The sequence below is a fragment of the Colossoma macropomum genome, unplaced genomic scaffold (assembly GCF_904425465.1).
Source record: "Colossoma macropomum unplaced genomic scaffold, Colossoma_macropomum, whole genome shotgun sequence".
NCBI classification, from domain to species: domain Eukaryota; kingdom Metazoa; phylum Chordata; class Actinopteri; order Characiformes; family Serrasalmidae; genus Colossoma; species Colossoma macropomum.
In genome coordinates, this window is record NW_023494798.1 from 21,921,930 (window position 1) to 21,943,733 (window position 21,804).

The 21,804-nt window shown below is 38.0% G+C and overlaps 1 protein-coding gene across 1 annotated transcript in view; it reads right to left on the reverse strand.

Moving 5' to 3' along the window:
- Positions 1 to 17,421, reverse strand: part of vwf (von Willebrand factor) — a 40,209-nt gene extending 22,788 nt beyond the window's left edge. Inside the window, 19 exon segments of the mRNA XM_036585003.1 lie at positions 766 to 920; positions 1,174 to 1,268; positions 1,768 to 2,008; positions 2,900 to 3,115; positions 4,072 to 4,267; positions 4,966 to 5,066; positions 5,210 to 5,348; positions 6,773 to 6,909; positions 7,008 to 7,054; positions 7,211 to 7,322; positions 9,500 to 9,622; positions 9,770 to 9,986; positions 11,203 to 11,324; positions 12,228 to 12,436; positions 13,440 to 13,542; positions 13,934 to 14,080; positions 14,269 to 14,332; positions 17,315 to 17,359; positions 17,362 to 17,421. Of these exon segments, the coding sequence (XP_036440896.1) occupies positions 766 to 920; positions 1,174 to 1,268; positions 1,768 to 2,008; positions 2,900 to 3,115; positions 4,072 to 4,267; positions 4,966 to 5,066; positions 5,210 to 5,348; positions 6,773 to 6,909; positions 7,008 to 7,054; positions 7,211 to 7,322; positions 9,500 to 9,622; positions 9,770 to 9,986; positions 11,203 to 11,324; positions 12,228 to 12,436; positions 13,440 to 13,542; positions 13,934 to 14,080; positions 14,269 to 14,332; positions 17,315 to 17,359; positions 17,362 to 17,421 (2,529 nt within the window).
- Positions 17,422 to 21,804: the final 4,383 nt, after the last annotated feature.

Below are 21,804 nucleotides of genomic sequence, written 5' to 3' on the forward strand. Positions count from 1 at the left end.
CTGCAAGGTGCTGGATGATCAGTTCACAAATGTCATTCCAGCTCATTCCAAAGGTATTGGATGGAGTTTCATCACTCCAGAGAACAAAGATCCACTGCTCCACAGCCCAATGCTTGCGGGTTGCTTTAAACCCCACTAGACCCACTGCTCTAAACACTGCTTGGCATTTAGTATGGTGGCTTTATGTGCATGTCTAGCTGTTCCAAAGCGCTCAATTCTATTAACAATACTTTTAGCAATGGGTGCACTTTAAACTAATTGAATTGAAGGATTGTCTACAAACTTTTGGACTTCTAGAGGCCACTTTCATAGACAGGGAAGCCTAGTCTTGGACTAAATTACAATGCTAAAGGTGTTTCAGCATTTAAATGACATTTAATCCAGGCTAAGGCTTAAACTGGGTCTGGGAAACCAAAACATTGCACATTTAAAAAACTTGCACTATAAAAAATGGTTTGTCACTTCAACTTCAAAAGTTACTTCACGTGGTAACAAGTAAATTAACTAGTTTTATTCAACCTTAATAAACACTTTGAATGATCCATTCTTTCAAGCAAAGTATTTATTTGCGTTGATTAGACTAGTTCAGTGGCTTGTTATCAAATAAAGTAATGTTTTTTGGTTGAACTGGCCGACTATTTTTTACACCGTAGTAAGACTAAGTGTCCTCTAAGCAGCAATCAAAAGGACAACGCTCTATCAGAAACACATTTAGATTTTTTTCACTACAAGTTATAATACATGAGCTGTGGTATTCACACATACCGTCCCAGGAGGGCACACACAGCCAGAGATGCAGCCCTGGCTCACACACTCCAGGTCTATGTTCTGGCATGTTCTAGCACATTCTATGCCCACATCTCTCACACTCTTGCATTTTAACTGCTGCAGCGGAGCCGGACAGGAGACAGAACGCCGCTCTGCATCAACACACACAAACACATAAATAGGGGGGAAAGTCAGCATTTCTAGCATTGACAAATACATGTGAAAAAGAGACCATGCAGCAACCACTGATGCTGTTCTGTAAGGATTGTATTAAATGTTCTAAAAAGTTCTTATGATTAGTGAAGTGTAATGGGTATCACTTCTTGTTTTTACTGCGCATAATGTTACATTTGAATATTAAGAAGAAAGCAGGTTCTGGATTTCAGGACACACAGGTGTATGTACCTCGGGAAAGTGGAGGTTCATCAAAGAAAAGATCCGAAAGCACAGATGCTGGAAGTTCGCTGGAGCTGCAGCGCATGGAGCCATTCTCACAGTAACTACAATCATAATAAACCAGATTGGTTTATCAGCAAAGAATGTGTTTACATAGGAGGAATTTGTTCTGGTGAGAGCTCACAGAAATATAAAAATTATAATACAAAAAAGAGGGCTGTCACAATACCTCAATTAATGATATTTATTATATGAATTAGTTTTCTTTAATTTCTTAATAGCTTCCAAGGTTTTCTTTTTTGGAATCTTTGAAAGGCTTTTGTCTCATTTACCTGATTGAAAACTCACCTACCTGATTAATCATCAAAATATTCACCAGTTTACTTGATTACTAATATAATGTATAGTCACAGCCCTAAAAAAATAATTAAAAATATAAACACAATATAAAAATATGCAACACTGTATTAGTTTAGGTGGAATATACAGCTCACATATACAAATACAAACTGCAGCATGAACAAAAGACTAAAACTACATTTGTTTTATGGACTTAATGTCTGAGTGTGTACATCCATGTGTGTGTGTGTGTGTGTGACTGACCAGATGGAGTGGTGGTCAGCGAACATATCATTGGGCTGGTAGATTTCTCCATTGTAGTGGCAGGAGCACTGGTCTGGTGGCACACACTCTCCTATGTTGCTAAGATAAAGCCCCCGAGGACAGAAACAGCCCTCCTCACACATGTTGCGGCACTCACTGTCCGGCAGCGACAGAGATCGACATGTCTGATTACACACACTCCCACACATGTCATACACCTGGTCACCTGGACAGGTCAGTTCTGGAGAAAAAAAGTGAATGGAGAAAAAGCACATATGTAACAAACGTTCATTTTTAAAATTACACACACTTCCTATGAGGCATTGTTGAAGAAAGAAAATGATGGAAAATGAGTAAAGTTCTAAAAGGGAATTGAACCAATTTTTCAAAATTTCGGCATATTTCATTTTTAGCTGTAAACGAAGACATTCAGAGTGATCAGTGAAATGGTGTATTGTACAGAAACTTAATGATTCAGATTGTCTTTACGGTGGTGCTGATAGGAACCAGGGGTTGTAATGACTACAAGACAAATATAGCCATTTTATTAACTATGTAACACCACCAGAAGACCTACATGTGTCTTCTGAGTTTTTATATGTAATGTTGAGAATGGTATAACAGTGGTAAATCTGAAAAAAGAAAATATTCTTTGGATACTATTTTTTCCGTATGACACCCTTCATGTACCTCTCCACCATGAATGTATTTAAAAAAACACCTTTTAGGCCAAAACATTCTCTCAAAACTATCGTAAAACAATGTCTCAGATATCAGGCAACATATTTGGAGCCATTTTATGTAATGAATGTCTGTGTGGTAGCTTTTAGAGGGTTTAAAATTCTTCAGACATCTGGTTCCTTTCATTGCCACTGTGATTCTTTGAAGTTTCTCTGGAACAGTGCATTTCAAATCGAACTGCTCTGAATGACTTTGTTTGCATTGTTTTGAATTTTGAAAAATCACTGGAATTCCACTTTAATTACAGACATGTTATTCAGTTATTACTAATTATTTAGTCTCTACTATTAAACTAATAAGAAAGTTATGTAATTATGAGAGTGAGGAATTGAAGCGTGCATCTGCTAAGTGGTCCTTACTGCGTGTTTGTGTGTGTGTGTGTGTGTGTTACCGCAGTATCCCTGTCCCCTCCAGTTGATGAGCACTCCTCTGGCAGAGCATGCAGCTGCGTAGCTGCTCACGGCTGCACACAGACACTCCTGTCCGTCTGCGCAGGAGCAAACATCGTAGCGGCAGTTCTTCAGGTATGGAGCCGGGTTCACCTCATGATGACACGGTTCAAACTTCACCGACAGCAGCACTGCACACGCCTCCTCTGCAAAACGCACTGCACACATACAAGTTTGTATTTCTGTCTTTTTGGAAATTTGACCTTTCATTCATCAGTCCATTTCCACTGACTTCTGTATTACTGTATTTAAATGCTGCTGTGCTACACCTAACCCAATTCTAAACCTAACATCAAAAACCTGAAAAAACCTGATGTTTATATACATAGACAGAAAATTGAATACCCCCATCAAAAAAAAAAAACTTGAAAACAACTATATATGCAATACTGTGCGAAAGTCTGTATCTAGGCCTAAGAAAATTAGTGCAGTAAAGAATGTAGTTGATATCTTTTGAACTAGTTAGAAGAAAATAGGTTTGGTTTCTAATTTCTCCTTGAGGCCCCTAGCCATTGCATGGGTTTGTACAAAAAACAACTCACCTGATCTAATTTAATCAAAGGATTAATTGGCCAAACCAATTATTGAATGATTACCACAAATAATATTGGCCTTTCTGAAGGACAGGTTTGGAAATGGTTAAACAAAAACACTGATATACATGAAAATTAATAGTTTTTGTAATAATCTTATTTGTTTTTATTCTAATGTTGCCCTTTTTTGAACAAGAAATGCTCACTGCCCAAATAATTGGGCTTTTAATATACATTTTTCAGGTGCCTTTTGCACAGTACTGTAAATATGTGTGGGACCATGATAACAAGCCAAATGTTTCCCCATGATTAGCTAAATACAAGGCAAATATTCAGGTTCAGGCACCTCACGCCATCTAAAAATAAGCATGGTCGTAGATCTGCTGCCATCTAGTGCTGAAAGAGGTATTGTGATTATATACTTGGCACAGACATGACATCATGTATTTCACATACTCACATACTTAATGCACTCCACCATACGGTATTTCTCCAGTGTCTCCATCATAACTGCACTGCTGCTGAGACATTTGAACTGAATGAGCATTTGTGTCTATTTGTGTGTGTGTATGAATGTGTACCTCTTTTTGGATTTAGGCTGCAAGGATCCGAAGGTTGTTTCTGGATGTTGTCACACTCTGCATTCATCTTCCATGCATTCCCAAAACCCTCCACCCGCGTCTCCACCAGCCCGCCTGCCGTCAGGAAGTCGTCTCCTTGGTTACCGTTATAGTTGCCACACAGACCACAGGTTTTCCCTGCATAAACTGGACTGAGCTATACATGCACACACAGACACAGATACACACACAAGAACAGTAGGCATCAATGAAGATGATAATAATTTGTCTGTGAGGACTGTGACACACATACACATGTACACAAACCCACACCAATGCTGTTTTGGAAATGGTCTCCTAATCAGAAAAATTGGGAGCACCATACAGAGCACTGCACAAATAATTAATGAGTCATGTAAAAGATTGCACACTACTGCTAAAGGCAAGTTCCACTGATTTTTTTTTTACATTTCTGCATATTTCAATGGTAGAGAAGTAAACAAAGTCATTCAGAATGGTTTGATATGAAATGCTCTATTTTAGAGAGGCTAAAGAGTCAGAATTGTTCACACAGGTGGTGACAGGAACCTGACATCTGATTTTTAATGGCTTTAAAAGCTCCCTCACAGAGAGTTATTACATAATGTGATTCTGGATATGTTGCCTAATGCCTGAGACATTCCTTCACGGTTGTTTTGAGATAATGTTTTGGCCTAAAACATATTTTTAAAATCGTTTCATCGCAAAATAGTACCCAAAGAAAACTTCCGTTTTCACGATTACCACTGTTTTCGCATTATCTAGCTGTTGCAGTGCATTGTGGGAGTGGAATTTTTCCAACATGTTTTCAGAAACCACCACATAATAGTAGACTTAATGTGCTTTTTAATCATCAGTTTTAGACATAGGACTTACCCTGAGCACAACACGTCCACGGCCATCCCAGTCTATCTGAAGATCATCTCCATAGTTTAACCTCACAGATGACAACACAGTGCTCTGGACCCGCAGCAGTCCTACACACACACATATGCACATCACACACACACACACACACACACACACACACAGAAACATAGAGAAACATAAACATGCATAACTATTAGCTTTGAACATGATGCTGAATAATTACATCTTCTTAGATACCACACTGACAGACCGTTGATTAATGGGGTTTGAACATCCATTCCATCCACTGAGACCAAACCACCATGTTTCAGCCTAATCGTCTGATTGGCCAGATTGTGGAACTTCAGTGTGACTGAACGTGTACACACAGCATCTTGGTCATCTGCACACTAGCATAAATACAAACAAATAAACACAGGCACAGACAGTTGTTGCAGTTGTGCTTTTGGGCACCCAAGGTAAAATATACACTTTATTGATTTCTAACTTAAAAGAAGTAAACACAATCTCTGTAGCAAGCAATTAAAAAAAATATTTTTGGCAAATATTAATGCACAGTCACTTTATATTTGAGTCTTTTCATAAAATCTCAGAAATTAATTAACTTGTTAGGCCTTATATGACTCATTAGCACTGGCTAGGCAGGTGAAGAATTGTCAATAGTTGATGACAATTTCAGAGCATGATAAACTGTCTGACTCTTCAAACCTTGTGCTAACACTCAGTAACCACAGGCCCTCTATGTAGCTAGCTGAGGATCTGAAAATGAAGGTAATTCATACCTGCAGAGCAGGGGACAGGTATAAAAAAGTTATCAAAATGCTTCCAGGTCACATTGTTCATTGTCCAAACTGTTACTAAGAAATGGCAGTTAAAGGCAACAGTCAAACTCAAGGCAAGATCTGGAAGACCATGAAAACTCAAACAGATGTGTTCATATGCTGGCCAGAAAGGCAAAGCAAAACCCCCACATGACAGCAAGGAACAAGGAAACCTTAACTGCAACCTAATCACAAAAGTCAACATCTGAAGTATGTAAAACAAAATCTAGATAAGCCAGAGGCATTGTGGAAACAAGTGCTGTGGACTGAAGAAGTAAAAAACAGAACTCTTTACACACATCAATAAAGGTATGTCTAGAGAAAAAAAGGAGCAGCATTTGATGAAAAGAACACCTTGCCAACTCTTAAGTATGAGGGTGGATCTATTATGCTTAGGGATGTGTGGTAGCCAGTTGCACAGGAAACATTGCATGGATAGATGGAAGAATGGATTCCACTAAATATCAGCAAATCAGTCAGTCAAGAAACTGAAGCTGGTCGTGGAACAATGATCCAAAACTTAAAAAAAATCATAATCCACCACAAACTACTTCAAGGAACACAAGCTGAACCATTTGGAATGGTCATCACAGTCCCCTGACTCATTGAAAAAATGTGGGTAGATCTTAAACATGCTGTGTATGCAAGGCAGCCCAAGAATATTGCAGAACTAGACGTACTCTGAAAGAGTGGGTAAAAAAATTCTAAAATAGGAATAGAAAGACTCCTAGCTGGCTAGAAAAAGTGTTTCCATGCTGTGATAGCTGCCAGGGGGTGTGAATAAGTACTGACTCAGTTCGATGTCAAAATGTTTGCACATGCCACCATTGCTATTTTTTTAAGTTAATGCGTCCATGGTTGCATTTACTTCTTTTACTTACTATTTACTTAAAAATAAACAAAACGTCACTTGACCAGGGGTGCCCAAGCAGCACACATAACATCTGGAAAGATAAAGATATGACTCTGTATGTGAAATGTTTTAGACGTACCTGCACAGTGTCTATGATAGCAGAGAACAGGTTGGTCTGACAGTCTTTAGCCAGAAGATACTGGCAGAAGCCACTGAAGGTGAAGAACTTATTATCAAAGGTTTTGAAGTGAGACTGTCCTGTCACCACACACTCTCCTGCAGAGAGACACAGAGTAAGAGAAATGTTAGAATTGCTTACAATCTGAGGGGAAAACTTTGTTGGGGGACAGATTATGAACAGGAAGTGTCCTCACCTGGGCATTCCTCATTGGTGCATTCCCAAGATCCATGGCGACACACACTGGAAAAAACAACAGGACACGATGTAGTGGTGTGTGTTCATGCATATTGTAGCGTGTATACATGTATTTATGTGAACATGTTGCAGTTCTACTGTTCATGTACACCGTCTGTTGACAGGATGCACTATATAGTGTGTGGGTGTGTTTGGTCCTACCATGTGTTGCAGTCCTGTGAGATAGTGGAGCCGGGAGGGTAGCGTTTCCCCGTATGTTGGCACGAACACTGTGACACGTCAACACAACGATCTCCATCCAGCACCTTACCCACTGACACACACATAGACATCGCCCAGAGAAACATTTTCACTAGATATGCAAAGAAATTGATTCAAATTCATACAGAAAAGACTGAAATTTTTTCCTTGTTCTTTTTTGTTTTATTGTTTTTATCTGATTTGTTTTGTATGCATGTTATTTTTTCTTTTCCTTGATCAATGTATTGTGTAGTTTTGATTAGTCAGTAGTGGTTATTTTAACTGATATTATTGTGCAGCACTTTGGCCAACACTTGTTGTCTTTGAAATGTGCTATAGAAATAAAGATCACTTGACTTTTTATAGCCAGTTAAAGGTTGGGACAAAATTACTTATATTTCAAGTACACAGAAAAAATATTACTCGTTTCAACAACACCCACTACACTCATTACAACACCCAGCACGTATTACGCAAATATGTCCCTGCTGTGCTCAACCATTTGCCTTCTAGTGTTCTATGTTCAGGAGAACAGGGTTTGCAGGAAAGATGTCTTTATTCAAAGCATGCTGTCTGTCTGCCAACACAGTCTGATCAACAGGTTTCCAAGCAAGGACTTTATACTGAGTAGTTGCCCTGCAGCTATCAGTTCATCTGTTAAGGATTATGTCAGGACAACATACACTCTGTTGTGAAGTTTACAAGTATCTGTTTGTGCCTATGCTGAGGCCAATATACATTCTGTTGAAAATCCATACAAGCAGCTGTTTGTGCCCTTACTAGAGACAAGAGCCCCTCTATTGTAAGTCAGGAAACATCTAATTAAGCTGGACATCTAGACATGTGATCAGTCATTGGGTCAAAATTCAATTTAAAATAAGGACTAGAACAAGAAAATAACTAAAACTAAAGAAAAGAAAGAAAAGGAAAAAAGTATACAGCAGTATGCACTCATTTTTGTCAAAAGTAAAATTCTCAACCTAATTTCAAATGTAAAGATGCACCAAATTCGGATCCTAACTCCGGCACAAACCTGATCATTGATGTAGCAGTGTTTTATAGCTGTGTGGCAGAGACAAGCTGGTTCGTATCAGAGAAACAGCATCTAGCTCTAGTCTTCTAGCATACAAGTTAGTCATAATAGGCTTTATGTGGAATTTCTAAGTCCTTAACGTAACAAAGTTTTTCAACAAACTGAAATATTAGTTTGGGGTGGTTTTATTGTGTTTAAAAGACTTAAATCCCAAACATGCTATTTTATCTTTGCTGTTTTATAGACGAGTAAAACCGAGAGTGCCTCCTTTTGGATGTTTGCAGACATAAGCCACCACGTTCCTATAGCATTCTGAAATCATATAGACATTCTGACGTCGTTGTCATGCCCATATTAGGAACTCTAAGTGTAAACTGATTTCTCTTTAGGGAAAATGAAAAGTGTTTTGCAAAATGGCTGCTCTCATGTCCTGTAATAAACAGAGCTCCAACGACAACATTTTTCATCCAAATGTAACTAGATCCTCTGAATTTATGAAATCATTAAGGAGATGAAATGTGAATATTGCTACACTCAAGTTAACAGAGCTGCAAACAGAATTGACATCAGAATATGTGTTGTTATGTGTAAGTTTAATAGTAGACTTTCTTTTGTGCAACGTCATTTCAGAAGAGTTAGATGTCAGATGTTTTATTTGTATTTCGACAGCTAAATGACCTTATAATTCAGAGAATCCAGTGAAATTCTAGGGACAAATGCATGTAGGACAAAATGTATCTGGTTTGGAACCATTTTGTTTACCATGGTGGATGATTCCGGGGATTCTCTGCCACCATTAATAACTTCCATAGATAAAATCGGCTTAGATTAAGTGTTGCTAATATGGGTGTAACAATGACTACAGAATAGCACTTCAGGAGCCTGTGTTGGTTTGAGGCACTATTAACACTATTCTTAGAAACGTCTATATGAATATATACAAATTATCTTTGGATGAATATGAACTTTAAACCATTCATTTGCAGATGAATTCTTCTGATATAAACTATTTCACTATAAATGAACTTTAGTCATAACTGCACTTCTTGAAAGTAAATGTATAGAGAGCATAATACTTGGTGTATTCTCATGTGTAGTGTATTCACTGCAGTTTTAAAAATAATTCCGCGCTATGATATTATTCTGGCTCCACATGCGTTTGATGACACCATGAACACACGACAACACAAAGGCAAATGCTCTAAACGGTCTCTCACCTGCACAGCTGCAGCCATCCACACACTCATCCCTGCACACTTCATGGATGTTGAGGCTCTGACAGGAAGTGGAGCATGCCTGAGAGCATTCACTGTACTGCATGCCTACTGGACACTTTGGAGCTACACACACACACAAACCATAATATTAAACAGACACACAAACCCCCAATGTATGTTTCTACATTCCACATGTTGTATGTGTTTGTCTATGATTGTCCACGTATTGTATATTTGTCTGTTTTGTGAATATGTATAAATGTTACTCACTGCACAGGCTCTGTGTGTGCCACTCAGACAGTACCAGTCCATGGCTGGCACAAGTGCGTGCAAACTCCAATAGGGCCTGACACACACACTCCTCACCATCTTCACATTGACACACATCTGACTCACACACTGACACAAATGCGTCTGCATCCACCAGGTGACCACAGCGCAGGAACACCGAAGAGGTACGCAGTGCCTCACACCGCGAGATCAGGTTCTACATACACAAAAACACACAAAAAATGAAAAAAGTTATTATATTCAAATATCTACATAGAAATGTTTTTTATATGTGATAATAAGTTAACACATCCTCTACAGAGAACACACTTCTGCACATTTTGATACACATTTTGTTGAATTTAATGCAAAGAGGTTATGGTACATATTGTATATTAATGAGTTAATATGTTAACACATGTAATTAATATGTTAATCCTAGCAATTAAACAAAATTGTGCACTAAAATTTGCAGAGAATAATAACAGATTTAAATTTGTTCCTTGTAGAGGATGTGTTAACTTATTTTACTTATGAAAATTTTGCGTACAACTGTACGTACGTATCAGAGATTCCTATGAAAAACAGAACATATAGGTGTTACTTGTGGTTTATTGACTGTATTTTGGTCATGTGATGAGATTTCTGCAGCTAGGGTGTTAACAGCAACACATCAATTCAGGCTTTAAGCCTCTCTTACAATAGATTTTAAAATTCTATTATTGGTATTACTTTAACTAAATGGATTAGTGTCATTATATACATGGATGTCTGGCTCTGTATGCCCTCTATCATTCTTTTGGATGCAATTGAATATTACCAATTGAGATTAGACAAGCAACCTCGGTACTAATTTTACAAAGCAGCATATATGATAACTGTTAATTCTATTACTATTTTTTCCCCTTTATTGTTTTGTTTACTACTGTTGTTGATATTTTACTTTTTATCACCATTATTTTATTTATCCTATTATACAAAATGATAATATATACACCAACCGGCCACTTCGTTAAGTACACTTCCTTTTATCTTTACTCTTGCCCATTTTATCAGCTTCACTTATCGTATAGGCGCACTTTGTAGTCTTCAATTGTCAGGACCACCACAGAGCAGGTATTATGTGGATGGTGGATCGTTCTCAGCACTACAGTGACACTGACGTGGTGATGGCCTGTTGTGTGTCATGCGGGTATGACTGCATCAGACACAGCAGTGCTGCTGGAGTTCCCACTTACTGTCCACTCTATTAGACACGCTTTCCATAGAGATGTAATGCACAAAGCACAGTCTGTGTTAGTCATCTAGTCCTCTAGGCCGGTCAGAATATATATATATATATATATATATATATATATATATATATATATATATATATAGTCCTTTGGGAAGCACAAATAAAGCTTATTATCAGGTGACAACTGTTGACTGACCTTGGCTGAGGCTCCTGTGCTGTTACAGGTCTGAGAAGGTGGAGTTACACGCTTGCATGCTTCTGATGCTCCATTCATGGCCCAGGAATTGGCAAAATAATATGGATCCTCTGTTAAAAAACCTAAACATATACATACACAGACAGTTATACACTTCCCATCAAATGTTTATCAAAATGTTTATAATACATGAGCATATGTTTCTTGTTAGTTTGCAATAACATTAAACAGAAAGCTATTTAGATCTTGCCATTTACCTTTTCAAAACTGGAAAACTGAAGGCAAAAGTACTAAGTGGGGAACAATACCATAACTGACACTTTTTTAATTTTTAATTTAACAAGCCAGGTCATTAAGAACATATTCTTATTTTATCATCATATCGCATTGTTGTGACATCAGCTTTCACTAGCTCTCAAAGCTTTCAGGTGTTTAAATCGCCTTTGGGCCAGAAGATTTTCAGTATGTCCTTCTTGCATAGTTTAGAAAAAGAAAGTCATATCATTATTTAAAACTTGCTTCTTATACAAAGGAAGACACTCTGATTAAGATGATGCTGAAGTGTTCCAAAATATGTAAAAACTATTAGCCAATTGCTTTTTTTATTAACAAATACCATTGTATGATTTTCTCACTTAATTAAAAAGTAGCAATAAAAATCATTACTTTCTAACATTACTTGGAAAAGGCAGGGTACTCAAACTTTTCAGTGTATATGACAAACATATCCATACAATATATATACCTCTTGTCATTACTGTAACATGCTATAACAGTTCACATCCACCCACACACACAGTAGTTCTTTGCATTATAATGCATGTTGATTTGTCTGATAATACAAATTTAAACAGAGCTGATAAACTGAGCTTTGAAACTCACAATTGGTGAATAACAAGAGTTACTGAGAAAAAGCAGTCAGTCTCACACACACACTCACAGTGCTGATAAAGTACACATTAATTTCCTGTTGTTTTGTCTGCTTTGGGGAAGTGGCTCCACCCATTTCCCCAAACCATTTTCACCTTCTTGTGCAGTGTAGTCATCACCAGGGAGAGAGTTGTAGTTGCCACAGAGACCACAGGTGTGGTTGCTATGGTGTTTGGTGAGGGTGACCTGAATGTTGTGTGCAGGGTCGATGCGGATGGAGAAACCAAATTCCTCGCTCCACAAATGCACACTGCCCAACTCGAAACCCGCAAACACAGAGCTCGAAGCGTATGGCAGAGGGAGCCTATCACACACACATATAGAATTCTTATGTCAATACATACAGATTGTTCAGAAGCACTTTTACACTTACACATACAGTAATATGCAAAAGTCTTAGGCTATTTGAGAAATTTATATTTAAAGCAGGGCAGATATATTTAATTACAGAAAAACTGTAACATTAGAATAAATACAAAAACAAAAAACCTTAACACAATAAATTGTGATTTAATGTCTGTCAGTATGTGAGCTTAACCATTCCTAAACTTCTCCTTAGGGCAGTTCAGTATTGTAGTTACCATCAAATACCTGGTTAGGTTAGTCAATACTTCATTAAAGGAATACTCCAGTGTACTTCAGACTCATTTACTTTTACATTTACAAGATACTTAGTAATAGAACAGAAAACTCATTGACCAAAAACACACTTATAATAGAAACCAGGGAGTAGATGCTTATAATACATGCCAATGGGCAGATAATTCAGTACCTGCCCACTGACGTCTATTATTAGTATGCTTTGAGTCAACAGGCTTTTGGCTTTGTTACTAAATACAGTGAAATGTGTCAAAATAACTGTCCATGGTGATTATTTGTACACTACAGATGCAGCAGATAGAGATAAGGTAGAAAAACTCTATAATATTTCTTTAAAGGGTCCATATTCTTAATTGTTCTTGTTCTTTATTTTGTTTGTATGGTTTTATGTACCATCATACCATCATAATTCACTTTTACAGGACCATTTTCCAACCACTCTTTATCCCTTAGAATTAAACAGGCAGTTTTTGTTACTGTGCCTAACAATGATATATGTAAATTATCTCCGTTCTGATTGGATAAAGCTTAATTTAGCTAAATTGCTGTAGATTGGTGGATATATGTAAGGAAGTTGGTTTTGGTTGTGGACATAACAAAAACAAAGCATTAAAAATGAGCTGTTTTCTTGACTGGCCTAAAGCATTTTGCAAGGTATTATACTGTATATAAGCAGCTGCTTTAATGCATTCATCTGTGTTGTTTACCTTTCTGCTCCCTGTGACAGGATTCCATCCACAGACAGATGCAACTCGAAGGCCTCTCCGAGGAAAACAGTCACTCCTTTCCTCTTGCCCTGAGAGAAATCCCCTATACACACAGCAGAACAAAACATCTGCATTTAATTTGTCCTCAAGGTCAAAATAAAAGTGTAATTTTATAATTTTATGTTTATTAAGATTATAATGTATTTTAGATGTGTTTTCTGTTATAAATTCTTGCAGATTGTCTAGGTACTTTGTATGGTTTGGCTTCCACTTTTTGCCTTTTTTGTAAGTCACTCTGGATAAGGGCGTCTAGTAAATACAAGCACACATACCCCCATCAACCCTTATACACACCCTCAAATAAAACAATGAACCTGGATATAAACAGAAATAGCCAGTGCTGAAAGATGTTTTATTTGCCCATTCATAGCTTCTAATCATAAAATATATAGGAAAATGACACAGAATGACTGTTGTGAGCAGGGTGGAGTTACCCAGTATTGAGAAGGTTCTGCGATGGCAGTCTCCAGCCAGCATATAACTACAGTCTCCAGGGAACTCATAAATGACTCCATCAAAGGTGTGTATGTGCTGCCGGCCAAACAGGCTACAGCGAGCGGACCCCGCTGCTGACACACAACCTAGAGTACGGAAGAGAGAATTTAACATACTGTCTCTTTGTGGCTCTCTGCTGCTCTCATGAAATTACATATATGCTGTAGAATTCAACTTTCAATATTCAATATGCACACGATGCAGACAAATATAGCACACTTCAAATTATAAAAGCCAGCACACTGGAGTGGCAAACAAAGAGGAAAGCACTTGCCTGTTAAATGAAGGAAGAAAAGCCATGTGACTGCATTCCATCCTCTCAGCTGAAGCCTCTCCATCTGTGAGAAACGTGGAGAAGCGGCTTGATTAATTATTAATCACAATATCCTCTTTTAATCAAAGCTATTAAATGTCCCAACAAAATTTAACCCCTTAAAGTCATAGAAAATCACATTTGCACATTTTTTTACCCTTAGCCTACATGTAGTCAATCACCCAAGATGTGTTTGGTGTCTGAAGTTACTTATTTATGTGGTTTCCAACACTGTATGGACAAATGGACATGTGTACAGACAAAATTCAAGCTTCAAATTGGCTGATACCACTGTTTTTAGGAAAATGACATGCTCTGGTGCCTATAAGCTTCCGTTTCTAGTTAGCTACATTAGCCTCATAGCTCCAGTGCAAAACTAAAGAAGCAAACTTCAGACACTAAATATGTCTTGCTGGTCAAGTGCATTTGGGGTAAGTGGACAATTGTTTAAATTTGATAAATGGCTAAACTATTCCTTATCCCTTAATAACTGAAATGAAGTGGTTATGGATGTGACTATTTGTGTTAAATGTCACATACGTCTCACTTTATTTAGATAGTACACTATAGCCCACTATAGATTATTAACAGATTTTCAAACTGTTAACAAACTATCTAGTGCAGTGGTTTCCAACCAGTGGGCAGCGGCCCCCCAGTGGGCTGCAGTGGTAATTTTTTGCAATATCTAGACATTTAACCAAACGTTATTTTAAATATGACTAATTACTTGCAAAAATAGAACAATTTACGTTGCCCTCATTGATTAGTCTGGCAAAACTGCTTGCTTTGTTACATTTTCAGTCCAAATAAAATGTTTCTTTTTCATTTGTATGGAACTGAACTATCATGGATAAATGGTTATAAACAGGGCATCTCAAACGGAAAGATCTCGAGGCTGAACCACCTACAAGTAAAACAGCCACAGCATCTCAGATTGGGAAAAGCAAGAAAGACAAGTATAAACCGAAACAAAGAAAAATACAGCAGTGAGTACTAAGCCTTAACTTTCCATTCTGGAAAAGTGAAAGTAGTACAGAATCTTGTTACCAGCGAAAGCACAAGTATCAAACAGAGTGTGAATAAAATTGTGCTGTATTTTCCCTATTCGAAAAAATCACATTTGCTTCTGCAGGATATGATCGATTATAGACATGATCTAATTAATTACTGTCGTTCAAAAATACTGCAGAAATAAATCGTTTTTTGGTGTATAAAGGCCTTTCAGTGTATAAACTACCACTCTGTGCTGAACTCAGAGGTCTTTTTTTAATGAGGCTTTGAAGCCAAACAAATTAAGTCATCAACTGGAGGCAAAACAAATATGCTTCTTAACTCACTGTACAGAGATAGGCCTCCATTCGCAACTTTCATTTCTTCAGCATGTCATCTAGCACTTTGTAGTTCCAAACAAAATCAGCTAACTCATTAGGTGAGTTAGAAAATGTACAGTTATTTTTAGTGTTTATTGTGTTGCATGACATTATTAAACAAGCAAAACCGACTACATTGCTACATTGATTATTTTGTTATATTTGTTTGCACTTTAAATGATATGATGGATAAAATTTTAAGGGCTCTGGAAGCTTTTGTGGTCAGTTGTGTGGGCTGCGATTTAGAAAAGGTTGTCAACCTCTGATCTAGTGAAATTCTTTAGGATCTACTGAATCTACAATGTTGGGGTTAGGCTTAGGATTTGGACTAGGGTTATTAGGGTTAGGACCAGGTTGGAGGTTAGTTTTAGGGAAAATTAAGGTGAATAAAATAGACTTTTAGTGAAATGTAAGTTAAAGGGAAATTGCATCAATTTTGCAAATTTCTGCATAATTAAATCATTTAGATGTGAACAAAGTCATTTAGCTTATTTTGATTTAAAATGTTCTGTTGTAGAGAAACTTATCAAGTCAGTATTGTTCATGGTGGTGATGAAAGGATCCAGACATCCAAAGAGTTCATTCGTTTTGAAAAAAGATTTAGTCCTAAAAAGTGTTTTTTAATTTTTCTTGAAATTCATGGTGTGAGTTATATGCTATATATATATATATATATAATATATATATTATATATATATATATATATAGCTAAAGACATCTTTTTTTTTTTTTTCAAATTTAGCACCATTCTACAATTATCAACATTATATATAAAAATTTAAGATGTGTAGGTCCACTGGTTGTTTTGAATAGCAAATAAAGTGGCTATAGTTGCAAAAGCAGTAAAAAAATGCAAACACTTTATTGACTTATAACATTAAAATCATCATGTCCTCATTCACAAAATTATAAATTAGTCTTTTTATAAGGAGCAAAAAGTCTGCCTTTTTGCTACTTTGTGTTTCAGCCTTTTTGATGGCAGCACTGCTTTTTGAGCTGTTTAAGCCCAGTGTAGTGTTTTCTGTGAAATATATTTGTGTTGTAGACATTGTGAGCCCTGGTTCCTATCACCACTGCTGTAAATAAATTGATAGGTTTTTCTACAATTAAATATTTGACATAAAAACACTCTCAATGACTTTGTTTGCAGGTCAACTAAATTATACAGACATTTTTCAAAATTGGCAGAATTTCTCTTAAAGGTAGGTTAAGTATCTACAAAGCATCTAAAATGAACTACCCAAATGAAGGATCAATGCCAAATGTAACAAAATGCACACGCACTGTGACATAACATCTCTTGCACAGATTAAGACCCTGAAAAGCAAGTTGAAACAATTGAGCAATTCATACACATCACTTGTGTCACTGGACATAGAGCCTATAATGACCAGACATCAGTAATGGTAATTATTGCAACAATGAACAGTGTGTTTTTGAGCAAAATCAACAAAAATGATCATTTAAAGCACCCATCCCCACACATACATATGCACACTAATACATGAAATACAACATTAAGTTGCACGAAGTGGCTAAAGTGTGCAAGAACAATTGTAAGAAATAGAAAATACAGCCAATTTTGCAAAAATGCACACAGTGCAGGTACCTTAAGGACAGAATGTACCTCTCGTCACCTGCTGGGTTCCTGTCTCCTGTCTTGTGGTTTTGTCCCCAGTTCTCCACTGGTTTTTATGTTCCCGTATGTCTCACAATTCTGGGGACATAACCAGAGCCCTGGCATTGAAGGTGTGATTTTATAGGAGAGGGAAAAAGAGAGGGAGAATGAGAGAGAGAGAGGGAGCGAGAGAGATGTGTGATTTCCTTTTTTGTTCTCATTAAGAGTGAACAATAGGAGGAAGTCTGGGCACAGGAGGAACCAAAGGATTAGTCTGGCAGTGAAGACAGATAAGACAAACCAACAGAGCACAGTAATGCCAAGCAAAACATTAAAAACACACACAAACACACTTTCTCTCACGCAGACACACCACATACAGGCCCTGCCTGGAGAGCAAAAAACATTACACACATAAGGTTTGTGTTAAACCACATACAGAGTTCACACACTATTCACTGAAACTCAGCACATCACTCAGCAGAACACAAAGTGCACAAGCACTGCAGACCCACACACTCGCTGTTACAAAATCATATAATCATAAAATAAAAGCATGGAGCAGCACCTTTTAGACACCTTACTCACTGCCAAGAACTAACAGTGCACGTCCTACACAAACACTCTCCCTTCTCCACCCATATATTACCCAAACTATCAGCAAAAAGCAAGAGGACTGAAATCCTGTGCACATATTTTTGCTTAAACAAACCATTCTTACGTTCTCTTTTCTACAAATACACCCTTACATTCACTGGTCACTTGTGCCTTGTACCCTGTATCTACACTCACTGTCTTTTTGATCAGGTCCACTCACCATCTACAGTATGGGTAAAAGTCAGAGACCATGGTTCATTTTTTGATTTCCAGTCCAAAGTACAGCTTATCCATTTTTCAGGAGATATTACTGAGTAGATTAGATATAAGATAAGCCACTCGCATAAGGAAGGGGAAACTCAAAAGAAAATAAATGAAAAGACAGCAGTTCCCAACATTGAAAATGGGATTCCTAACACCCACGCAAGATCTGGTAGACCACTAAAACTGGCACCACCAGGTAAACTGTACTTAAAGCTCCTATTTTTGCGAGACAGGGGAAAATCAAGCTCTACTCTTGCTTCAGATCATATTAGTTGTTGAGGCTTCTGTGTAATTTTCTCTTAAGCACATGTACTTGTACTTCATACCCGTTTTGATGGGAAATTAAACAAATGAAAGGTGATGTTCTTCAATGGTCAGGACCCCTGCAGGACCACCACAGAGCAAGTAATATTCTCAGCACTGCAGTGACACTGGCGTGGTGGTGACGTTAGTGAATCTTGCGCTGGTATAAGTGAATTAGACACAGCAGTGCTGCTGGAGTTTTTAAACACGGTGTGCACTCACTGTCCACTCTGTTAGACACTAACTTGTTGGTCCACCCTGCAGATGTAAAGTTACAGACGATAGCTCATCTGTTGCTGCACACTTTGTCTTAAACATCATCCAGTCCTTCATCAGTGGTCACTTTCTGGCCACATGACACTGAGTTTAGAAACCACAACAGCACTGCTGTGTGTGATTCCTTCACACACACTAACAGCACACACTTCCACTAACACGTCACTACCACGTCAGTGTCAGATTATGCAGAGAAACAGTCAGGCTACAATCTGTGATTGTAGAACCACAAAGTGTAACTACATGGATCTGATAAAATGAACAATGAGTGTAGATACAAGTTAGGTGCACCTAATAAAGTGGCCAGTGAGTGTATGTAAAAGCACATAAACATGGGTATAATGACTGGATCTTTAAATGTCCTCTAATGTATAAGAGTCCTTGAAAAAGTCCTGTAGAGCTGGAAGACTATGAATATTACTTTGTGCTTCTATCTTGCATATAGAGCAAGCCTGCCTGTGCAGCTAAACACCAGAGGAAACTAACACTTTATTTGAAGGCTACCTTGGCCAAGGACTTCATAACACACGCATAAGTACTAAATAACATATCATCACTTTCCAAAGAAAACATGTATCTCCATTTTTTTTACTTTTCTACATCATTTGAACACAGAAGCTGTCCTTTACATTGTGTGAAAACTCATGAAGAATGGGCCAATAGAAGTGCTCCAAAATTGCTTTGAATAAAAACTGTTTACATTAATTTGAAAAGTAAAGAATGTTTTTGCTCTCTCCTGTTAATGTGACATTTTGTAGATACTTATTTTTCTTTAGACAGTGATGATATTTACAAAAGCAATACTTGAGTTCCTATGAAAAGCTCTATGCTGATATTCGCAAGACAACATAAGATCATTATTGAAGCTATTGATATTGTATTGACATAAGAGCTTAAAGCATAAGAAACTAACGTGAGAGATATTTGGTACATTTGTAAAACTGTTATAAAGCATCATTCCCAAGTAATGGAACTTTTGTCCTTGGTACTTTGAAATCAAGTAGCAATACAGATCCGGGACTTCTACTTTTACCTAAAGCTGCACTATGTACATGTCAAAATTTAAAGTATTATTAATGAGTCAGGAAAAAAGAACATACTAAAATATGTTATGTGAGCACTGCTGTGAGTCTCCCTGTAAAGCCTGAAATACATACATACATAATCTAAACCGCTTATCCTTCTGGGTCGCGGTGGGGTGCTGGAGCCTATCCCAGCCGTCATTGGGCGGAAGGCAGGATACACCCTGGACAGGTCGCCAGTCCATCGCAGGGCAGACAGACAGACATACACAATCACACCTAGGGGCAATTTAGCATGTCCAATTGGCCTGACTGCATGTTTTTGGACTGTGGGAGGAAACCGGAGTACCCGGAGGAAACCCACGCAGACACGGGGAGAACAGGCAAACTCCACACAGAAAGGACCCTGGTCACCCGGCCGGGAATCGAACCCTGGCCCTTCTTGCTGTGAGGCGACAGTGCTACCCACTGCGCCACCGTGCCGCCCGTAAGCCTGAAATAGTGATTTAAAAGTCAGAAGTATCAGTTCAGATTTTCCAGACCACATCATACACCTTTACATATTACCTTCACATGCACAGAGTCAAAAAGGAGGTCTGGCTCAATGTTTAGGTCTCAAATGCAAACTCAACATTATACTAATAGTAGATAATTCACTTACACCCTTCATTAAGTTTTGACTGAGCTCTCTTTCAACACAATCATCAGATTCATCGGCTCGTGGGGGTCCGGAGCACAATTACCATTACAAAATGTTCTCCTGTGCAATTACACATTTCCACCAGAGAGGTCCAAAATCCCCAAATCTTACATAGTGCAGTCTTTTCAAACTTATAAGATGTCAGAAAAAATACATGTTGTGACACATCATGTACCATGAAAACTCTTGAAGTGTGGTGTTACTGCGTTTTTGTCATACTGCCCAACTCTACACATGCGCCAACATGACTTAGGAATAATACTTCATAATAGTGTCCATCCTTCAGTTTAAGAGCCCTTATCTCAATGCAATATCCTGTTCTTCATAAAACATCTGATGTCATCTTGTGAATACAGACATAAGCTGTTCATTAAGGTTCAAATGTTGCTTTTTAGTGTTATTCAGTGCTTACACATGTATCATAAAGTCAGGTAGGCAGCAACGAAAGCTGTTTCAGCACTGGAGATCTTGGTGTGTATATAGTGTAAGGTTTTACATGTAATACAGTCTTTTATATAGAATATATTGGGTATAGAGGCGTATGTATAGAATATGGTAATGTGACTGTGTACATCTAGAACAGTGGAAACCAACCCTGGTCCTGGTGATGTACCAATCTGGGAGTGTATTTGGGGGTCTTATATTCAGATGCTTGGGGGTCTAATATTCAGATCCTGGATGTCTTGACTAACCGGATCAGGTATGTTATACTAAGGTTGGAGCTAAACTCTGCAGGTGTAGCTCCAGGATCATTAGGAGCAGGGCTGACCATTCCTTTGATATGCAGTGTCTGGACATGTCTGGGAATGTATGTATGTTTTGTTTGTGTATGTGTGTGTTGATTGATGTGTCTGCGTACATACATTGTTGGTGCGTACGTGTGTATGTGTGTGTGTGTCTGCGAACACATTGTGCAAATACAGACCTGAGCTGGGGAGGCAAAAGGCATGACGTCATTACCAGGAGTGCTCTTAAAACAGAAGCTGAACGAAGCCAACCTGACCGAAAATATCACCGACTTTACAGCAGAAACATTCTGAAACGGAACAGTGGTGCCGTTAGTGTATGAAGAGGGAACGAATGAGGAGGAGGAGTTTAGCTCGCCATTGGAACGTAAAGTGGAAGCGAAGCAGATGTAGCACGCGTGAGGAGCGTTATTTGTTTAATTATTTATTTTCCCACCCGTATTCCAACAAACCCGGCCTACTGCGTTGGGATTGGCTAGCAGCGTTCCACCTCTTGCGCTACGGTTAGCTAAGAGTTCTTAACCACTTGCCTTAACAGCGCATGAGTCTGAACTGCTGGCCAATCCCAGTGCAGGGGGTGTGGTCTTGTCGGAATACGGGT